At 36.9% G+C, this 22,849-nt stretch overlaps 1 protein-coding gene across 6 annotated transcripts in view; it reads right to left on the bottom strand.

The window, feature by feature from the left end:
• The window catches only part of ZNF521 (zinc finger protein 521), a 269,241-nt gene that overhangs the window by 103,587 nt on the left and 142,805 nt on the right, over positions 1-22,849 (bottom strand). For all 6 annotated transcript variants that reach the window (XM_073331350.2, XM_073331352.2, XM_073331354.2 and 3 more), the window contains one exon: positions 22,336-22,420. In XM_073331350.2, the coding sequence (XP_073187451.1) occupies positions 22,336-22,420 (85 nt within the window). The remainder of the gene's footprint in view (positions 1-22,335; positions 22,421-22,849) is intronic.

Below are 22,849 nucleotides of genomic sequence, written 5' to 3'. Positions count from 1 at the left end.
ATCTAACCTAAAAATAAAGACAGAATGAGATTATAACTATGAGCGTTAAAGATCCTATGAAAGAACACAGAGATGTCCACTACAACAACTACATTAGCATCAGAGTCTTGATTCATAATTGCATAGCATACTGGCAATTATGTTCTTGGTGTAACAGATGACTACCTTTAATAACCAAGTCCTATGAAGGATATTCTACATCTGCATTTACTCATTATGATCAGCTAGTAAGAATTATTTCAAAATCAACATTTAGAGTTAAATAATATTTGGTTTAAAAAAAGATTTGAAGGACATCTTATTAAAAATTCTGAACGGTATTGGAATTTTGAGTGTATAAGCTTGCCATTCTAAACCATTTGATTAAATTTAACCATAGGAAACTCTTCCAACAACTAATGAAGCAGCAATTACATCTGAAAAAGGAACCCAAGCCAAAAACTATACCATTCCAATCTCTGTTTCAAATATCATGCTACAATATTTAATCTCCTTGGTTTTGATTTTTCATGTACAATACACATTGGCCCTCTGTTTTATATGATTCCAAATGTTTAAAGTATAAAGGTGAACATGGCATTAGTTGCTCTTTGGTACAATGGATAGATAATTTAATATGCATATACCAGCTTTTCTTTTAAAGAAGAGAAACTCAGATGGCTTTAGGATTTTTTTAATTTTTAAGAAGATAATCAAACAAATGTATAGTTCATGAAAGGGAATCCGGGTGAATTTAAAAATTATTCAGGTGATTTTCTGGATTTGACTGAAAAGTAGATACTTTTCTATTTTGGGGCATTGGAACTGGAGTCTGTGACAGTCCAAAAGATACATTTTTACAAATGGTTACAAAAAAGTTGAAAAAAAGAGGAAATTACAATTTCTTAATTTTAACAAAAAATATATCTTAGGCCTAATTCTGATCTCACTGACACCAGTATAAATACAGACAATTCAGTGACATAGCAGAGTTACGTTGGTGCAAATGAGATCAGTATCTGGCCCTCTATTTTTTTCCTGCCCATAAAAGAAGAACTGTTAATATTGGATAATGGTTACATTTTCAATATGCATTGAAGACACAGATTTTTCTGTCTTTTCTGCATCAATGTGAACAACACTACAAAAAGGGGTGATCCTTTGTGAAATATAAGAAGCAGCTAGAGGAATCTAAATACAGCCTAGTCAACGAAGGTGATCTTGTTTTATTTCCAGTTTTTCAGTATTTCTTTATCACATGCAATAGAACATTTTAGCATAATAATTCAGAGGTCTTGGGATACAGAAGACAGAGAAATAATGTTGAAAAGCAATTCTTCACATTTGGCTTTCACTACATCAAGTGCAAAATGTGAACTTAAACACGAAAATACAATTTGCTCCTTCCTGTAGTCTACTTTCTTATCTCTTGCAAAGAACACACATTCATTTCCAACGCCTCAAGGTAAAGACTAAGGCATCTATCCCAAGTACAGAGAATATCTGAAGGATTTAGAAGCAATCTTTTCATAATGTTTCTTTGGAGGGGAAGCAGGGTTATGAGATACTCAAAATTCATAAACATTATTAAGTTTACGTCCACACAGCAGATATGCCGCCATTGTGTTTCCCTTCTACAGTGTCAGTATTCCTGTTCTTACCCAATGAGAACTTATGTTTGGTTCAGGACAGTCATCCATTTTGTGGCATTAGTGCACTACTGCACAGAATAAAGGTTCTGTTCTATTACAGTAATGAATTGCTTTTAATGGGACATACCTGTAATATTCACACTGTTCAGATTCAGGGTTCATAGTACTCTCTCTATTACCTTTCAGTTAAGAGATTTTAAGAGGCAAGTAATTTCTTACTTCAGGAGATTAGGTCTATATTGTCAACTCAGATATCTTTGTACATATGTTCAGATATTTGAAAGACTGCTCTATCTTCTAAAGCTCTGCCTCTTACTGGAGTCTGCACTAACAGCAGTGACCCCTTCTGATCAGAAAAAACTGATCAACTGCAGGCTTTCCTATTGATGAATCCAACTTTTTCAGCCAGCCTAACTAAGCCTATGGGCTTTGTGTTTTTCTTCTTAGTCTTCTTTGAGGCCCATGGAAACTTATGAAACAGATTTTTCTAGTCCTTCCAGGAACAAGACTAGGTTCAGAACTTGACCTTAGAAACAGTAAGGTCCACAAAGCCAGAGTGCCTTATAGAATTGAGCATTACTTTCCTCTGGCTAACATAAAGCAAACAACAACATGCAACATAAGGCGATATTAGTGGGAAATGTCAAGCAATGTATCAATATGGGGGAATGGGGAAATATTAGGATTTGACCATACTGAAAAACCCCAGCACTGCACAATACAATTTTGCTTCTGCCGCAGTTTTAAGTATTTAAGGTGGAGGCACGATATTCTTTTGAAAGAAGGACATTCTCATTTGGAAGAAAGATTTCATTACAAATCATTGGAAAAATTTACTGTTGTTTATCATAGATTATTTATTTTTAGGACTTTTGATTATCTAGTTCTAGAACTGTTGTGGCATATACTCAGGTACTGTAACGTAAAGAAGTATACAGAATCCCACAACAATACACTAATGAAAATATAAAAAGACTCCTAAAGGCCTGACTCTCCTTTCATGAGCACTGATGTAAACCAATTCAATCAACTGAGAGGCAGGGATGTGAAAATAGAGTGAGAAGAGAATCAGGACCGAGTATTTTAAATAAACCTCTAAACTAATTTTTGGAAAAACAGAGGCTTGTTCAAGTGTTGGTCCAGGCCCTCCAAAAAGAACACAGGAATAATCAGAGAGAATCATTTTTATGATGAAGTGCTATATGAGACCAAAACACAGGCCTCTGCTGCAACTGAACTCAGCTGGAATTGATGTGCAAAAGTGCTACAGTGTCTGACACAAATAAGGAGCTACTCTCTCATCAAAGACCAGAGGATTTAAATGGCTAACTCCCACTAGAGAGAGTTCTGTGTATAAATCCCATGCTCATTGATGGGAGAATGAATCCTGAAATCTCCATGACCTTGATGTGGAATATGCATGTTTACCCCTTTCACCTCTTGCACATAATTGTATACATCTTTTGGTTTTGTGTACCTTACCAGGCATTCAGTTAGAAAAAGCAAATTTTGGAGCAAGCATGCTAAGCTATTTAGGCAGAATGTAGTGAATCAAAAACTGCAAAACTTCAGCTTTCAAAAATAGCCTAAGTGACCTCTTACAATACTCTGACCACTCCATTCCAAGCAGGAGGCAACCCCTGTGAAGAGCGAATTCTGGCAAGTTCTCTCTTCACAGATGATGCACAGCTTAAGCTATAATGAGTTTTTGGGTTACAAATGCTGAACGCATTAATATTCCTTGATGATAATTATCACAGTATAAGCACCTTTCCCAATGTGAGCAGCATAAAGCAACTGAAGCAGCATTTTTACTACATTTGAAACAAGCTGGAAAATGGGATTTTCTACTCTTGTAACCGGAGGTCAACATACATCAAGCTATGCATATTAAATATATCGATACCGATGATCTATATATCTCTTTCTATATATTTACATACACACATTCCACTAATTCTCTCAACTGTCAAATAGAGAGACAGAGACAAACACACATTTTCATTATACTCCCCACACTCAAAAAATCCTAAATTTTCTTTTAAACAGAACCCAAATGGCTAGTAAGCAGGACATGCAGGCACTGCTTTGAAAATGAGATTTATTTCTAACATGCCTGAAGTAAGTACCATGGGCAATAGCAGTGTACACCATAGGTTGACAATGAAAAAACAACCACCACCACCCACTTTCAATACATATTCACATAAATGAAATATAAAATTAGAACAGAGCACTGCCCTCCATCGTTGCACATTCGAAACTAAGCATAATATTTAACACTGAGAGATTTAAGGGCTGATTATACCCACTGATTACACTGGCCATAATTATCGATAGACAGACAGACATGTAACATTTTAAAACACAGCTCCTTAACAAGCCCAGTCCCTAGGAATCAGCACAGAGCTTGAGCAGTGAGATGGGCTCTGGTGATATCCCTGGGGACCAGAGGCAAAGGAGCATCCATCCAAGCTTCTGAGTGCCAGTGGAGCTGCTCTTTATCTGCTGCGGCAGCCCTGCAACTACACTACCCCTGCTGCGCAGTCTGCACTCCTTCACATGGGGCACCGAACTGTGGATCTAAGTGGTTGCATATCCATTGGCCCTGTCGCCTGACTGGTTCACTACCAAGCCTTTGCCTATCCCTGGGCATGAACAACATGAAGGTGTGCGCCCCTCATATCTGGCACCCAAAATCTGTTAGCTCCCCCATAAAGTGAAAATATATCCATTACCCTACATATGGGGCCTGCATCCCTGCAGAAGATGGCACAGGACCTGTTTTTTAATTTAAATAGGCACTGTTGTATTTTAAGCTAAAGTCATTTAATTATCATACAAGTATTTCTGAGGATTAATTAGAATGTAACAAGGATCTACAATATACAGGTGTTTATCAAAGATGACTAGGTTCCTAATGATCAGTGTATTGTTTGATTAACACCTCCATGGAATAACCTGTCTTATTAAATCTACATTTTAAATGCTGGAGATCCTAAAAATATTATATATTTATTTATCTTGTTAATCTTAGAACAGAGTAGCAATTAATTTTTCCCTTCTACCACTCCCAACTCAAAAAGTGTTCGTTGTTAAAGCCTTTACAATGTTAAGAAGGCTTTTTTTTTTAAAAAAAAAAAAAATCACACTCCAAGGTTTTTTGTTTTTTTTTAATTCTATAAAGCTGGTTTAGTATTCTGTGCAAATAATCTCAACACAGCTTTCTTTTAACACTGACAAAATGAGAGTCAGTTTGAACCCTTAATCCGAAAAATGGGAATTGATTCAGGTGTTTTGTAGGTGTGAAATCTGCCGAATGAATTTGTGCCATGTTATCCTGCACTTCATTTAGAAAATACACCATGCTACAACCATTTCAAGGACCGAAGCATAATTTTTACTTATGTGCTGCAAAATGTCTTAAAATCCCACTTGAATATATGGAAAGGTTTTGGGAGAACCTCTGCTAAATATTTAACAGCACTATTGGCTTATTAAATACTATAATGTGAAAGCCATGAAAGGTTGATATACCACGCTCGCCATTTATTTTCACTTAACACTGGTGCTCGTTTTGAACGTTGTACAAGCCCATTCATCAGCAGAATCAAGGCATTCTAAAAAGCACTCCTTGCTAACAGATAAATATGGTCAAAGCACCTTTTTATTACAAAAATGACTAAAATCTCATTGGTCAAATGTGTCAAAATCTGTTTCACTCTGGTTGGAAAAACCTCAAAAAAACGTTTTAAAATACCATATTTAAAATTAAAAATAATACAGTGAAGTCATGCTAGCACAAGATATGCTGCTTAGATGAAAGGCAAACCTGGGCCGGGGGGAGGGGGGGGAGAGATCCAGGTACATAACATGCACCTTCAGTTTAAAATACATGGGAACTACAAAGCTGACCATTTTGTAGGAGGAAAATTGAATAAATTTCAATGCACCTCAAAATGCATTTGACAACTACATAATACAGTGACAGTGATGTTAAAATATATAGATTAGACAGAAAATATTCTATTGAAGTAACTACCTCCAATAAGACAGAATCACAATAACTTGGCACACAAAGATACACAGGCACGCATGTGCAGTGTGAATCAGTGAAAAAAAATTACAATCCACAATGAGAATTATTAATATAAACTAACAGAAAAAAGATCTCTTGCCATGAATAGCCTGCAGATTGTACATTTATTCTGTAAACACTGTAACAATGATTATCTGTCCTTCCAGTTCTCAGTGGAGACTCCTGCTTTTGAAAATGTCTTGTGGTGACTTACTAAATTCAGGCTATTTCAATTAGTATTACTGCACATTAAAAATTAATTACATTAAAGAGTGGATTAAGGTTTAAATTTCAATTCTACAGTGTGCGCTAGAAATGACAGCTAAAAATCAATGCTCTCTGGCCCATAATCGGAAGTGTGTACAACTGAATAGTGTGGAACTGGCGTCACTGATAAAGCAGTTTTAAGAGACATGATAGTTCAATTGAAGGTGTGTCAGTTCTAATTCCGGATTTAAATTTGAATGCTACACAGTCATAGTACTAAGAGGAAGAAGAGAGGGAAAACAGCTGTATTACGATGAAAAAACAAATGTACATAGTCCCAAAAAAGACAATAAAAAACTGTATTTAGTGTTCAAATAAAAATTCACGTACATGGTCCCAAGTGAGAAAATTTCTAACAAGGTAAGATGACAACCTGAATGTTACATGGTGAAAAAAATGTTTTCCTTATTTAAATTATGTTGTTCTTGGCATAATCCTTGAAATAACAAATTAGGCCCCAATCAAACACACACCTAAAAACGTGCACAGCTTTACTCTCATGAGTAGGTCCAAAGAAGTCACTTATGTGCATAAAGCTACACACATGCCTAAAGAAAAGGAGTACTTGTGGCACCTTAGAGAACTAACCAATTTATTTGAGCATGAGCTTTCGTGAGCTCACGAAAGCTCATGCTCAAATAAATTGGTTAGTTCTCTAAGGTGCCACAAGTACTCCTTTTCTTTTTGCAAATACAGACTAACATGGCTGTTACTCTGACACATGCCTAAGTGTTTTCAGGATCAGAGCTTTACAACTGACAGTCACCCCCACAAAGAAGTGCCAAAAAAGACCTTCCGAAGCTCCCCATCAGAGATGCATAGAGGGTGCAGGCATGCAACCAAGCCAGGGCCTCTGCAATACGTTGCACATAGAAGGTTGCCTCCACACTCGATGTGGGAGGCATTGGAGAAAAGGATTGCTGAGGAAGGCAGCCACAGGATGCACAAATGCACACACGCAGCAGCAACCTAGACAAGTCATGCAGGAGGGTTGCAGTTTCTATTCCCATCCATAAACTGAAGCAGCAGCTCAGGGATGACTGGTGCCAAAGATCCATGCGTTGGCCCTAAATTGGGCAAATAGGGGTGATTTTTTTCTCCCTAGCTTTCTTAGTACAAAGCATGTGGCACAATGACTTGGCTTTTATGTAGGTGAAGTGAATGACTACCTTCTATTTTACTGGCTGATATATCAGTTATAACGCGTTCTTCTGATTGCGGCTGCTCCTTGTACCACTGAGGACACAGCCTGTTTGCTTGTGGGGTACCCTATAACACCACTGACATCTTCGTGTTATTACTGTATGCTTGTATTGCTTAAAAAAGGGAATATCTTTAATAAGAATCTTGTTTTTAATCCCCAGATTAAAAACAAAATTTGCCGAAAGCATCTTAAAAATCATGGCACAAGATAGACACCCATGGCTGGCCCATGCCAGCTGACTCAGGCTCGCGGGGCTAAGGCTGCGGGGCTGTTTCCTTGCTGTATAGATGTCTGGGCTCGGGCTGGAGTTTGGGGAGCTAGGAACCTGCAAGGTGGGAGGGTCCCAGAGCTTGTGCTCTAGCCCAAGCCTGAAAGCCTACAAAGCAATGAAACAGCTCTGCAGCCCAACTCAGCTGACACGGGCCAGCCACAGGGTTTTCTTTGCTGTATAGACATACCCACAGGAGCCAGAAAAAAAAAACAGACAGTATTTTTGTGGTTTAATATTACAAATAAACCACTGACAATTCAACTGCATACTGCCTTTACCCTCCACGATTAATTTATCATGAAAATAGTTAAAAACAAGGAATAAGCCAAAAGAAAAACAAAAATCTCATTTCAGTTCTTTTCTGAACTGTACAATGTGCGGGGACTAGGAGAAAGGGGGAAAACGTACATACTTGCGATAAATTCAGCATTGTTTCAGTCTAAAAACTGTTAGCAAAAAATGTCATTTTTATCAGCAATAAATTCATCCTCTTTTAAGGAGCAGATGATGAAGAACACTCTGAGACTAGTCAACTAACCAAACTGGCATCAATAAAGTACTGCAAAGCCACCCAGAGTACCAGAGTTAGGAATTGAACTGTGATTGGTCTGTACCTAAGAGAAAAGATGATGTCCACAATGTTTCTAAAGATCCCCCGTGCTCCAGTGATGTCCAACAGCAAGTTTGGCGTCAAGAGAGTAAAGAAGATAGGAAGTAATAACAACAATAAAAAAATAATCTGGTGCAAATGGACCCCAAGGTGTAATAGTCATCCCCATGCAACAATCACCCTTCACTGCAATTTACTGATGTTGTTTCATTACAATACAGCATATAAACGTGGCAATATTCAGGCACACTATTTAAAGCTATGTGATTTGCAGCACCAGCCGTGGCAGGTATTGGCCCAGGATCACAACTAAAGAAAGGACAATTTCAGTGGAGACTACTAAAAATTGTATATTCTTGCCAGTGTGAAACCATTTGTGTGGATGGGTGGTTCTTATGAGATTTAGCTGAGAACCGTAGAAATCAGCTTTGTCATAAAACAATATGATATATTTTGTTCAAATAAACTGTACCTCAAAATTCTTTACAGAGGTAAAAAAAAATCTGGTGACAGATATAAATAATAAACAACAAAACAGGGATAAATTTAAAAGATTTAGGCAAGGGAGAAAATATATGTCTTCACACAAGATTTGAAAACAGATGGAGACAATGAGACAGAGACATGGGAAGATTTTTCTGGGCTGCAGAAGATGTAGAGGAGTTAGATCTTGAATCAACAGTGACAATGGGCCAGATTCTTAGCATATGTAACAGACTTCACTGACTTAAATGGATCTATATTCATTTACACCAGGATCTGGTGTACACTGGGGATCTGGGCCTTTGTGAGGAGTGACTGAGAGAAGATCACTTTAGCAATGTAACTAGGGTGAAGTCAGGAAAGACAATGTAATGTTCATGGAGATTATCCATAAACAGGAAGGATGAGTTTTAATTGTTTTCTGAAATGAATAGAGTTGTTTGAGGCAGGTGTTGTGGCAGAAAGGCAGGCGTTGTGGCAGAAAGGCAGGCAATAGCATTCTGCACAGGTTGAACAATAATAAATAATACAAGTAATTTAATACTTAGTATTTATGGCATTTTAGCACATTTGTATTAAAAGCACTTCAGATACATTAACTAATTTATTCTCAAAACACCATTATCCTCATTTTGCAAAATGAAGAGAGGTTAAGTGACTTGTCCAAGGCTACAGAGTGATGTGAATGAGGATATCAGCAAAAGTGGAGATGAAGGACAGACACGTGCAAATTTATGGAAAAGATGAATATGCCAACAGAGATGCAATAGAAGAGTTCAGAGTCAAAGGCTATCGCAAGGGTATGGTCAGAACCAACAAATGGGAAGTCTGAATTGAGTACGGTTATAGAAGAGGAGTTATGGTGTTTTGGAATGCTTCTCTTGCAAAAGAGGAGTACTTCCATTGTGGAGACATTTAGTTGAAAGAGACCAGTAAAATCACAAGTTTGCAGAAAGGGTGGACCAGGAACAGCCATGTTGAAAGTCTCGTACACAAAAATATTAGCTGTATAAAAGTGGGAGTTGACATAAAATATAAGACAGCGTATCACAGAAATAAGACAGAAAGGCCCTAAGAGGTCACGTAATCTATTCCTATGCATGCCAGTGAAGGATTTTTCCCTACAGTACATTTTCTGGAGTATGCAATGGAAATGTAATGGCACGTAAAATGTGAGCATTTCATTATAAATGTCTTCTTTCAGCTATTCACAACTTTACAACACTTTCAACTAGTGAGCCCAAAGGTGATTTTTTTTTTAAACAAATAAGGTTCAGCCATTTTCAAATGAGAGAATTAAAAAAAAAAAAAAGTTACCCCCCGATTAAGTCTTGCAAGATTTTTATTTAAGACCAGTAGTACTCAAGTCACTGGGGGTTGAAAGTTCAAATTTAAAACTGAAATGTCACTCAAATGCAAAGAAGTATATTTGACTGTTCTGGTGATAACTGGTTTTGATTTGATCATGTTATGACAGTTTGAAAATCATACTTTGCACTAATGCAGTACTTTGGGTATGTTTTTTAGCCCATTTTACCAAAGTTCTAAGCAAAGGAAGGGCTGTGTTACCCATGAATGAGTGGCTAATTTAGCTATGTAGTAAACAGGCACATCTCCTAAGATGAGCTGTGAATTAATCAGGGCCCTGTAGGAGCCCAGGTTGGTGGTTTTTGTTTTGTTTTTTCAAAGTCATCTTCTAATGCCTTGAGCCTCATCCAGGTGTGCAGTTGGGGGCACTGACAGAGAAGATGCAGAAGTTTTCCCTCTTGCATAGGTGGTGCCTAGTCAAAGAGTTATATATAAAGGCATTACTATTATGTTTTTAAACCATGGAATTCTAATAAAATAATGCATAAAGGAAACATTCAGGTTACATAGGCACTCAAAACACCTATTATACATATGCTTCCTGATAGTTTTCAATCAGATAAAATATACTACTCTTTAAATCATACAGTCTGATATCTTGATTTTTTTCTACAAACTTGGAACTTGCATCCTGTAAGGCAAGTGCAGTGAATGAGGCAGGGTTCTGAAAGAGCCCTTGTCTCAGACACTGTGGATAACGTAAGGTGTGAAATCCCTTGGATAAGTACCACATATGTGGTGGTCATATTCAGTGATGAAAACAATTTATCACACGGCTCCAGTAATCTATCATACAACTTTGATCATGTCATCTTCACTCTGCCCACTGCTTCCTCTTCTACTGGACTTATCCTAACAACTTATCCTAAACTGCTCAGCATCTTCAAAGAGCTCCATATTTAAGAGGGAAAAAAAAAAACCCAATCTACCAAAAGAATGTTTCCTTCCTTCTTTCTCCCTATATGTTGAATTCACCTCCAAACTTACACTGGTCTGAGGCCATGGATTGGAAACATTGAGATTTACACTAGTAGCAGGTTTGAGATCTGACATTTCATGATCCACTAAAACTGGATCATGAAACATGGGGAAGGTATAACCCGTTCCTAGATGGGACAATCCTAAGGTATTGATTTTAAGTTTTTGACACTTTTATACAAAGAAAAGCTAATTTCGGTAAATTTTAGGTTTTTAATATTTATTAGTTATATTTTTTCCTCTAACTCACAGCCCTGTACAGTTGTACTCATAGTAACTAAAGCATCTTCTTTACAGGCTGAGGGACATGATAAATAGGCCCAAGTAAATTTTTTTTTAAACTCTCGAATGCATTTGGAAACCTTTACACTAGAATTACTCTCTCTCATTAATGAATATCATGAACATGCAAGCACACATACACACAACTGTACACATGCTCACAGAGACACACACGAGTGCATATTTTAAGCAGGTACCACTGTTTTAGATGACTATCAATTTTTCACTTCCCTCCCCACCACATAATATTAAGTTTATCACAAACATGAATGTGCACACACACATTCTGACCTTATGCATTGTGTACAATTGATGTAAAACAGAAAATATTTAGTTTAAATGTTGTTCCAATCTCCAATAAGCCATTAAAAATACTAGAAGTAGAGGGTGTACAGTAGCTGTACCTCTAGGATGAAAGGAGAGAAATACTTTTCTCAATAAGGATCACTGAGTGTGTCACTGGTTAATTCCTGCTCTATGCTCCTCATTAGCATTACTCTCAAGTTTCTGGTTATCATATCTGAAATATTAAGACATAATAAGTACAAAGGTGCAGATAATTGGATACTAACCAGAACATACTTGACTGGGCAGGAGGTAGGGCTTTGCTTAAACTAATCCTGAAATGTATTAATCACCAATTAATGAATGGGTTTCATATTCATTTTCTATTATAGAACACCTCCGAGTATCTAAGCTTCTAACAAAATGAATTGGATAACAGGCTAGGAATTAGAAACACTCCAATTTGAGGCTGGCCTGAATTAATTCCCTTTAGCTTGTTGTCAAGTTTACTGAAAGCAAGAGTTACAGTATGGGTGTCATTTTAAAAAAGGCTGAGAAAATAAATACATTTTAGGGTATCACCACTTTCACTTAAACTCTCTATTTGTATGTAACAAATGGTCATGCAGAGGCTAAATACTGCATTGGAGAACTGCCACTGCATCATTTAAGTGCTTAAGTGCCAACAGAGATCTCTGAAAAGATAGATGAAGAACTGAATAAATACTGGAAACATATTACGAATGAATCATCAATTAATGATTTTCATTACTGTACAAAGACAAGCATTCTGCCTTTTGTAAAAAAATACTGTAAGGCACTGTGGTGATCTGAGCAAAACAAAAACAAACAAAAAAGTAAGTTCATATAGATAATACAACACTGTAAAAAGAAAGTTGGGAGCATCTGAGCTCAGAAACCTTACCCCCACAGAGTCAAGCAACTTTGCTCACAGATGCTTTTACCTTAACCTCAAAGTTTTACAAAACATAGTATACTAGTCAGAAATATCTGTATATTTTTGCAGGGCTACCTGGCTGCAGATAGTTACTATATAAATGAACAAAAGTTCTTATTTACTAAATATATTTAACTCCAAAAAAGAAGGAAGAATCCAAACAAAACCTCTTTTAAAAACTGGCCACTTTTTTGTGTTCTTACTTTTCCAGGATTACATTTTTATGGATGCCTTAAATGTATGCATCACATCTTTTTATTATTTGAAATAGGTGTGCCTGCTACTGTACCAGAAAAATAAAAGAGAGCGAGAGATCCTTAGTGTTACTAATGACGAGAATTATATCAGACATGGTTGAAGTACTATTATTCCCCTTTTCTTTCTCTCTTCTCGCTGTCCTTGGTGTTATTTACTTTCATGTGAATTGCAAGTAAATCCATATTATCCATCTCTCTGTTTTTTTCCTTAATGTGTTGACTTTAATTTTAGTAAGTCTTAAATAAGCACTTACTGAAGATGAAGTAAGATATGCAAGCAAGTAGTCCTTTTATCAACAATTTTGCGATAGAAATACACAAACATTTCAATGGCTCTTCATTAGCAAACAAATCAACAAGTGATATTTTAATGCATGACTTTATTCCATCTCTGTGGGGACTGTAGTTGAGAGTGTGATGTACAGTACAGAGAAAGGAATCATCAGCCACAATGTCCCAGGGCTCTATCCATTGAGGACTTCTCAGCCTCTGCTTAAAGAGTGCATTTAATTGACTGATAGACAGTAGCTTCTTTGTTCACAAAAGACAGCGAAGTAATGGCAGCTTGAAAATCGTACCATCTACGGGATCTCCTGAGACTAGTAACAGGGGGATATGTGTCAGGAATAAATAAATAATCTAATTATTAAGCCACTTCCTGTCAAGTTAACTCCAATTTGTTGGCTTTTGAAGGCAACAAAACGAGGCATTTTTCCTCATTATGCTTCTCTTTTTATACCACTGGTAATCACAGGCGGATTAAAGGGTGCCTGATTGGTTTTTTTGTCAAGGAACTGAGAGGCAGCCAACAGTACAGAAAAACAGAGTTGGGGTTAGAAGAAATTTCATGCTTGTCTCCTTTCCAGCTCCCTAACAGCCCACATGGCTGCCCCATACAGTGCAGCCAGCTGTACAGCAAATGTGTACCCCTCCAAGTGCGGCCTACCAGGCCACAGGCTCCATCCTGAGAGCTGTGAGATACCTTGCAATCTTGGCAGGTAGCTACTGCTGTCATAGGCATAATTCTAAAGGTGACCTAGGAAACCCCATCAGCTCACCAAATGCAACAATATGAACAGCTGAAGTTCGACACCCACTCTCCATATTGGTTTCTTTTGTTTTGTTTATTGCACTAAATGGACTCGAAAGCAGGAAGAAACCTAAGGAAATAGCTCATCAAGGAATTGGGGGTTTCTTTGCTAAGAATGTGAACAATTTAGGAATAAATACTTTGGATTTTAATATTTAAACTGTATTCTACAGTGATCGTTAACACAATCAAAAATGTGCAAAAGCAACTGTTAGGACTGCAGTACAAAAGGACAAAAACAAAAAAGAACAAAAGGGAAAGGCAATACAAAGCCTTTAATTCATCCTGCAGTGGCTATGTATTACAACGCATACTGAATGGTACATAACAGCACACACCAATTGGACATCCTTGCACTACCTAGATATAAGAGAGCAAGGTTAGAATCAAGTGGCATTCTTATCTTTAAATGTTCCCCTTTCTTTAAAAGAAATTAAAATGGAAAGAAATTGTTGCAAAATATTGGCTTTTTGGTTGTTTTCCTCTTCTCCCCAAACTCCTTAATAAAAAAATAATTAGAGACTCTTTCCTAAATGTAATTTTTCAAAATCAAAGTTGTTTGAGTTACACAGGAGAAAAATAAAACATCTGAGTTGGGAACGTTTCCATATTAGTGTTTTACTTCATATTGTGTGACTTTAAAATGCCCCAACAGACTTTCCTGAAAAACTGTGTAAAAAAAAAGATTGCTCCTGGGTCAATCTGAAGCCTCTGAAATCTAGATAAAATCTTAAATCCGAGTAGCTCTGTGGCTGAAATCATATAACCCTGGGAATTGAAAACTGGAGTTTGAAACTGGAAGGGGTGACATGACTTTCTGTTCTAGCATGTTTACAGCTGCATTTGCCCTTTGTCAATACATCTTGAATTTTTTGTTAAATTGCTCAGCTAATTAAAGCCTCTTCATATTTACAGTCTGCTTCACTGATACCATGAATTCTGTTTTCAGTTACTGTCTGCAAATTCCCTCTCTGCACAATTTCATACTAAGCAATAACACTTCATTTTACATAAGTTTTATCTGATGTCCCCATACAGAGCTGCCAGCTGTACAGCAAATGTGCAGTTCTCAAACTGAGGCCTACTAGGCCACAGGCTCCATCCTGAGATCTGTAAGGCACCTTGCTGTCATTGGCAAGCTTTTCCTGCTATCACTGTTACCATCTCTCCACACTACACACAACTTAAAATCATCTGATTATTAGAATTTGTGGTCCACACTCCATTTTATCCTTTATTTAATCTATCCCCAGATCACACATTTGTTTAAATGTTTTGGCTGGTTTACAAATCATGCAGCCATCTGCACAGTAGGTGTGACACCATTTTTTAGACAAAAGTTACATTACAAAACAACAAAGATAAAGTCATTTGAAATGCTTTGGTGTTTGTTATTCTGCCTGGTTTGCTTGGACCAACTCTAAGAAATAAATAGAATTATCTGTGTAAATCGATGAACATCTATGAAAAACAACACCCAGCAGAACGCAGAGCTTGCTCCATTACCTACGTTAATATCATGACAGCTGAGGAGAGATGACCTGGCCCACTTCTCATCTCTCCTGTACAGATGGCTATTAAAGAGAAAGTATCCCTTTTGTATGGTCCATGTAGAAACCCTTTATGGGCTTTTCAAATAAGCCAGCATTGCCCACATGAGGGTAGCTTTCTGTTAGTATTAAATAGCACAGATTTCATTTTTTTTTAAACCCAGCTCCTCGTGAAATAGCCAACATTTCATCAGATTTAATACCAAAAGATGATTTTCTGGATGTTACATGTTTTTTTGCATTTTGAAAACCATATAATAAATTTTACTCTAAGTTTTTGAAAACTTCTTGCTAACACTGAGTGTAAACATGAGATTCCCAAGTACCCAAACTATTTTTTGATGCTAAGAGGGTAGTATCGTTTCCCCCCCTGCAATGTGTTAATTTCCATTCCTTGTTTCTGACGAGCCAGTGAAAGCTGATAGACAAAAGGAAGTCTGTGCCTCTTCATGTTCTAGTAGGCAGATCCATATATTTAGATTTTTTTTCCCAAAGACATGTAAAAACCCCTCATACAAGAGAATGTCATTTTTACTGTATAGTATTTAAACTGAAATTCTGAAGTAATACTTGCAGTCACCAAAGTGCAATGAATATTAGTCACATACTGCTGCTTACCGTATATGTGAAAGAAAAAATGTTTTTCATGACCTTAGGCATTAGACAAACTACAGAATGTGTAAATGTCACTTACTATTACAATTAGCCTAAAATGTTATTGGTGTCTACAAAGCTGATTTATGCATTTCCTTTGTCTTGTCATCAGCAATGTATTCCACATATAATATAATGCATGGAGCATGTGTCTGCATATGAGACAAATAAAATTATTTTTAGATATAAATATACAATATATATACATATAAAATACATATATATGTATGTGCATGTGTGTGTGTGTGTGTATATATATGTATATATATATATATATTTTTTTTTAAAATCAATGATATATTCAAATAGCATGGATTTTCAATAAAAGATCTCTCCAGATCTCTCAGTGTTTATACATTGCTTGTCAATTCAAGGGACAGTTTTCAATTTTCATCTCAGATGAATTAATGCATTATATCCAAAAAAGCGCTTTAGGACTATTACTGTCTCAGCAGAGACTCTTAATCATTCTATGGGCCTGGTCTAATGCTCACTGAAGTCAATGGGAGTCTTTTCATTGACTTTGATATTGGTTTCAACTCTAGTTTTGTCATTATTTTCACGCTACGTGTTTTTTTGCTGATCCTTGCCCACAATACACCCTTCTCTCAAACACCTTTCTGTTAAAAGCCACACACTTCAACCCACATACAAATTATACTAGATATGAAATTTAAGGCAAACAAGTCTATTTACTTATAAAATGACATACATATATCTATTAAAAACTGGAAATGTAAAAAACCACTGCATCCTAGTGATGCCACAGCCTGGCTCCTACCACAACTTTTCATGCAGACAGTGCTTATCACTACAGAGCCCTGGCTTGCTTTCTACAGTCAATGTAAGTTGCAGTGAACTACAAAGATTGTGGCTGTTTCCCCCCTTTTATCATTCTCTTTGTCAGCCTGATCAGCCTTCAATGGTAAATGTGCTGCTCTGTTGTGCACAGCCAGCGGCTCGCAATTTGCTCACTATGTTCCATGAGACAGTTGTTTGTGGCTGTTTGGAACACATTTACCTCTTTGGGGATTTATGCGCTAGTTGCAATGCCAACTTCCATAGTGATAGAGATTTCTTTCGAACTAAAATAGATAATTAGAGGCTGGTAATTATTGGTCAAGAATTATCAGAGTGAAAAAAATTAAGCTCTTCATAAATAGTTCTTGGCAAAGTCATCACTTTACATTATCTCATGCCTAACAGCACTTTATTCAGAGCGCTTACAAATTTATACTACTGCTGTTGAGCCTCATAATTTTATATGGGGTAATTCCTTTACTGAGTTAAACACATCCGATTCTGATTCTTGGTTCTGATCCACTTTGTGTGTGTCTGTGAAAAAATTATAGACATTATGGCTACACTTCAGTCTACATGCTAGTACGTCAAGTTATACAAATGTAAAAAAATAAGTAGAAGGAAAAATGTTTACCATATTTATTTAAAAGAACAGGTGGAGGAGTGCAATAAACAAAACAAAAACACTATCAGAGCCGACAGTAAACTATGTGAGCTAAACAAAGAGATACCAGGAAACTTCTCTCATCTCTAGACATCAAGAGACAGTTTATTCTCGAGAAAAACTGCTAAAAAGCTTTGTATCTTATTCAGAGGAAAAAATAAAAGAAGAGAGGAATTACAGATATGTTTTCTTACACCTCACTGAGACAATATTAAAATATGTCTGGGTTTGGATTTTTCCCCCCCTAGTAGTCACAAAGCTGTAAAACAGTTTTACTGACAAATATGTTTGCACTTAGCAGTTACCTCTAGAAACAAAAGTACCTTTGTCCATCTGGATCCAAATGTGCATGTAAATATATGGTCTATTTAAAAAAAAAAAAAAGCTTTGTAAAACTTTTTGTCCACAAGATTCCTCTATAGCATTAACGCTAAACAGCATGTAGTTTAAGAAAACTTGGATGTTACTTGACATGGTCTAGAGGAATGAACAAGAATTGGGGGTCAGGAATCCCTGAGCTCTCTGCTACTGACTATCTATATGTAGCCTTAGGTCAGTAGTTTTCAGCCTTTTTTCATTTGCAAACCCCAAAAAATTTCGAATGGAGGTGAAGACCCCTTTGGAAATCTTAGACATAGTCTGCAGACTCCCAGGGGTCACGGACCACAGGTTGAAAAACACTGCCTTAAGTAAAGTATTTCACTTCTCTGTCTATAAAATGGGCATGATAAATACTTATCTGCATACCTTACCACGGGTATGCTGTAAGGATTAATTAAGCTTGTACAACATTTTGAAAATATAAAATATAAAGTGCTATATAGCTGATAAATATAATTACTAACAAAAGCCATCTCTCTGAAATCCTTTCAGTATGAGACTTGCACATAAACAAATTGTTGTCAAAGATACTTAAGGTTACACCTCACTGGGTCATCTGCAGATTTTATTTTCCATTAGGTGGCATAATCCATCTTGTTAGATTGATTGAAATGTATAATAAAATCTGTAAAAACACTATACACCCTCTTAACAGAGAACAGTAAGAGGCTTTTCAATAGCCTCTAATCCCTCTTCCCCTGCTAAATGACTATTTGATATTATATTTGATTAGACAAAAAACACAGACAGACACTACCTAAAAATATCTACACTCAGTGGAGATATTTTAGCCAACAAAGTAATGCCACTTGCCTTATTTAAAAGACTAAGTTTCATACTCAGATTTTTTAAACCTGTATTTGTCTTAGTGACCTTCCATAATGAATCCACTCTCTCTGGATGTGAACATGAGTCCAATTTAAGGCCAATGGCCTTGGCCAATGGACAGAATAATTATAGGGATCCTATCAATCTGTTTAGGCCATAAAATTGCTGAGGACAAACATTTTTTTCTTTAATCAGTTAAACATGTATCTACATCAGTGGCTCTCAATCATTTTCTGAGAGACTCTCCTCACAATGGTATGATGGATGAACTCCCGCACTCCGTGTCCCAACATTCTGTGTCCCAGCAGTTACTGCCATCTTCCTTTCTGTCTTAATGTCTTTACTATTCTTTTCTGCCTCTGTTATTTTTTTAAATATTCTTATGTTTTTCTGTCTTTTCTTCCTTTCTAATTGCTACTGATTTCTGCTCTCTCATTTAGTAGTTCCTTCTCTGTTCCCTACTGCTCGGGATGGGGCCTTCACTGGTGGTTCCAGGGACATGATCATGTGTGCCCTTGCAGCTTAGCTGAAGGCCATGGAAGCACAGGAGAAAAATAATTATCATCCGCTCCTACAGCCATCTTCATTAGAGACTGCTGTGGGAGAAGGGACGGAAGGTTGATGGGCCTTCACCGCCTACTGGTCTCAGGAGCACAATGCATAGATGGTGGGGAAGGACAGACATTGGGTCGTGCAACTTTCCCTACCACCACTCCCGTTCTTTTCCTTTGCCCTATCATTCCTCTGAAGTCATCTGGGAGCCTTCAGATTAGGAAAGGCTAATCCACATCTATCAATATAATACAAATATTGACTGGCTAGGAAGACAATGATGGTAAAATATTAGTCCAAATGGAAAATATATCTCCTGAGAAGGGGATATAATGTCTGAAGCTGAAGGTATGTGTTGCTCCCACAGTCCATCTGAGTATTATTAAACCCCTTGATTTTTATCTCCTCCCCCCTGCCTTCCTGGACCATTCGCTCTCTCTCTCTCTCTCTCTAAGGGGCCTCACTCCAACTGCAAGGGCAAATACACTGTATCCTGTTCTGACAATCCTTGTTACAGGCAAACTAGGGCAGCAAGAAATGCTTTATCAGCCCGAGTGGGCTCTTCTACTGCTCACAGCTTCTGAATTTAGAAATGTGGGTATTGAGGTGCTTAGAACACTAGGGTTTTATGGCAGGCGAGTGGGCAGGAAGAAGCCTCCAGATGCTGATAGTTACTTACGTGTTTTATCTGTTTATTTTCACATATACATACTCAGAGACACACACACATCCATGTTTTATATATTATTATATCCATCTCCCACTCACAGTAAGGTCAATCTAAAAACTTAAACAGATTGATGGCACGCTTTTAACCTTTCTTTGTAGACAGGATATGGTCTTGGGGAAAGGCCTGTCATGCTAGTGAACAAGGAAATAAATTAAAGAGGGGAGCAGGAGGAAGGGAGAAGTAAAATTAGAAAGACAGCTAAGGAAAAATCTAATAAACAGTGAGAGGACTAACAGAATTGGAAAACAGAAACTTTTGTTTTCCTCTGCTTCGGTAGTGAGGTCATGTTCACAACTCTCAGCAATACTCTGTTGATTTTCCCCTCCACCTTCCCCAAATCTGTATTTATTAATTAGGGTTGCACCATTAAGAGCTAAACTCTTAAATCTGGCGGTACACATAAGAAACTTCCAGTGAACACAGATTTTCAAAAGCATGACCTGCAAATCTCCCAGCATGAGTTGTGAGCGCCTTTCCCCGCCCCTCCCACGCTGGGAAGATTTTATATTAAGCAAATGTAAATCTGTCACTATGGTTATGTCATGAAGCAATAGCATGCATGGTTGATACAACACCTACTAAGGAAAAGGACCTCCCTCCCATTCAACCTCATCCAACATTTCAGAATAAAATACAAATCTCATTAACTCAGTTTTAAGAAAACCTCAATTACCATCATATGTGATCAACACTAGTCTGGATCCATCTTGCTGTACCCACTAAACAAAATTACCCCCCCCCCACCTTCCTCCGAAATATTTAAGGAGCAGAGGGATGCCCTTACCAACGAATCAGAGGCAGATGGGACGTCGGTGGCAAACAACCACACTGTTTGAGACTGTCTGACATGCCAGCATTATCCTTACCCACACAGTTTTTGACAATTTCTCATTGTCAAAATCTCAAGATCCACTAATTGCTGCAAAAGATCATTAAGAATATGCCATACACTGGGATCCAAAGAAAACAATGGAAAGGTGTGTTCTGTTGTGCATAATGTTCTATTTTTAAATTCTAAGTTACTGATCCAGATTTAACATTATGAAGGAGTTCATTATCTTTCCCCAAAGATTAAGAATGTCAAAAGTGAGACTTAATCCAACAAGCAAACCACTGAACTGCCTTTCAAGCCCAACTCATAATTGGTGTTTATTCATTTTTCTGCAAAGAACTTGAATGTTCATATTTAAAATGTAGTAGAACTTATTAATAGGCTATTTCTCACACTACTTCATTAATTTTGTCAGGTCACTTATAGTCCAACCAAACTACTGAAATTCACAGAAGAAATTCACAAGCTTGCTTGTAATAAAATATTTTGTTATATCAGCCCAGACATATCTGAGTTATTGAATTAAAAAGAAAAACTTCTTACCAACTGGACATGTGATTACTGGCTGCTCTGCTGTACTGTACCTATTGCAATTTGCACTTTTTTACGTTACAAGAAAAACAATATGAAGTAAGTGTAAAATCAATGATTCCCTGCTTGCTATGTGAAATTTCTGAAAAGAGGCTAATAACAAAATAAGACAACTATGGCAATGTTATTTTATTAGCGGGCAAAAGACGTGCTTGATAAATTTAATTGATTGGTAGAATTCTTAGAGCTATTACTGAGTGGTTACCAAATTGAAAACCTTGTGGGCAACCCCATGGGAATAAGCAAGTAATGGGAAAATATGAATATTGAAGAAAATGCTCTTTTTGTTTTATTCCACCTCACAACTCTAACATAGGTTTGTAAATATCAAGCCATGCTTGGATCAGGAATCCAAATAGAAAATATTTTTTAAACGTCTGTATCTAAAAATGCAGACCCTATTATTGAGTACTACAATTCCTTATTTTTAAAAATAAAATATGGTGTTTAATTTTGTACAAAGAGAAACACTCCAAATTGTTTCCAGACTGTTTATACAGAACATATAATACTATTTTTATGGCCATTTGAATTATTTATGTTTCCTAAAGACAGAAACTTGCTAGTTTTGATTTTGGTACCAAGGTGCTTGAGCAGCACACTGTAGTGTCATTATCATAATAACTTCTGAAATTAAAACCTGTCTAAAACTCTACGGAAAGCTAACATCCAGTTCATTAACCATTCCTGTTAGTTTGTTTTCAATAATGCAAAAATGATTAGAAGTTTAATTTGTTAATCACCTGTGTTTTGACTGGAAGTAGATATATAATTCTCTGCAGAAGTCTAAACTAGCCCTTGCAGAAAATAAAACATGCTAATGCTTTATCAGGTCTAATAATATGAATAAAAAAATCAATCATGCCTAGGTAAACCATTGACGGTTGCACAATTAATTTCTCCTTAACTCTGTTTAATTTTGCAGGCAATGATGAACACGAGAAGGAGAAAGGGCTATCTATCCTCCACAAGATTTAGTGCTTCACTTACCAATCATGTGGTTTGCAACATGAACTTGGATATCCCATTCATTGTAGAAAACCATCTGACACTTGATGCACTGGTAGGTCTTCTTCTAAAGAGATAAGGGTAGAGAAAATGTGTTTAAATATGCAGCCTGAACCATTTCATTATAACTCCAAATGGCTAGTTCAAAGTGATAATTTAAAGCGCTCCAGAGGTGTTTTCATTAAGAATTAATTATTAATATTAAATAACACTTTGCCATCTGTAGCACCTTTTACTTGAATCTCTCGTAGCTCTTTACAAATGGCAGTTTTTAAGCTTTACAACTCCACTGCACGGCAAGTACTGTGATAATGCCCGTGTTTACAGATTTGTAAGGTAAGGTGCAAAGAGGTCAAATGGGAGTCCCTCCTTTTATGTTAATGGGCTTTTGGATCAGGCCCATAATGCAGTAATGGTGGTCCAGGAATAAAATCCATGTATCCTAGTCCCATTCCTCCTCAAACCCAAGAATGCTTCCGTCAACCTACTTACCGCC

Source organism: Lepidochelys kempii, chromosome 2, assembly GCF_965140285.1.
Source record: "Lepidochelys kempii isolate rLepKem1 chromosome 2, rLepKem1.hap1, whole genome shotgun sequence".
Classification (NCBI taxonomy): domain Eukaryota; kingdom Metazoa; phylum Chordata; order Testudines; family Cheloniidae; genus Lepidochelys; species Lepidochelys kempii.
Note: the sequence above shows the minus strand (reverse complement) of the source record. Positions and strands in the feature narration are given on the sequence as shown.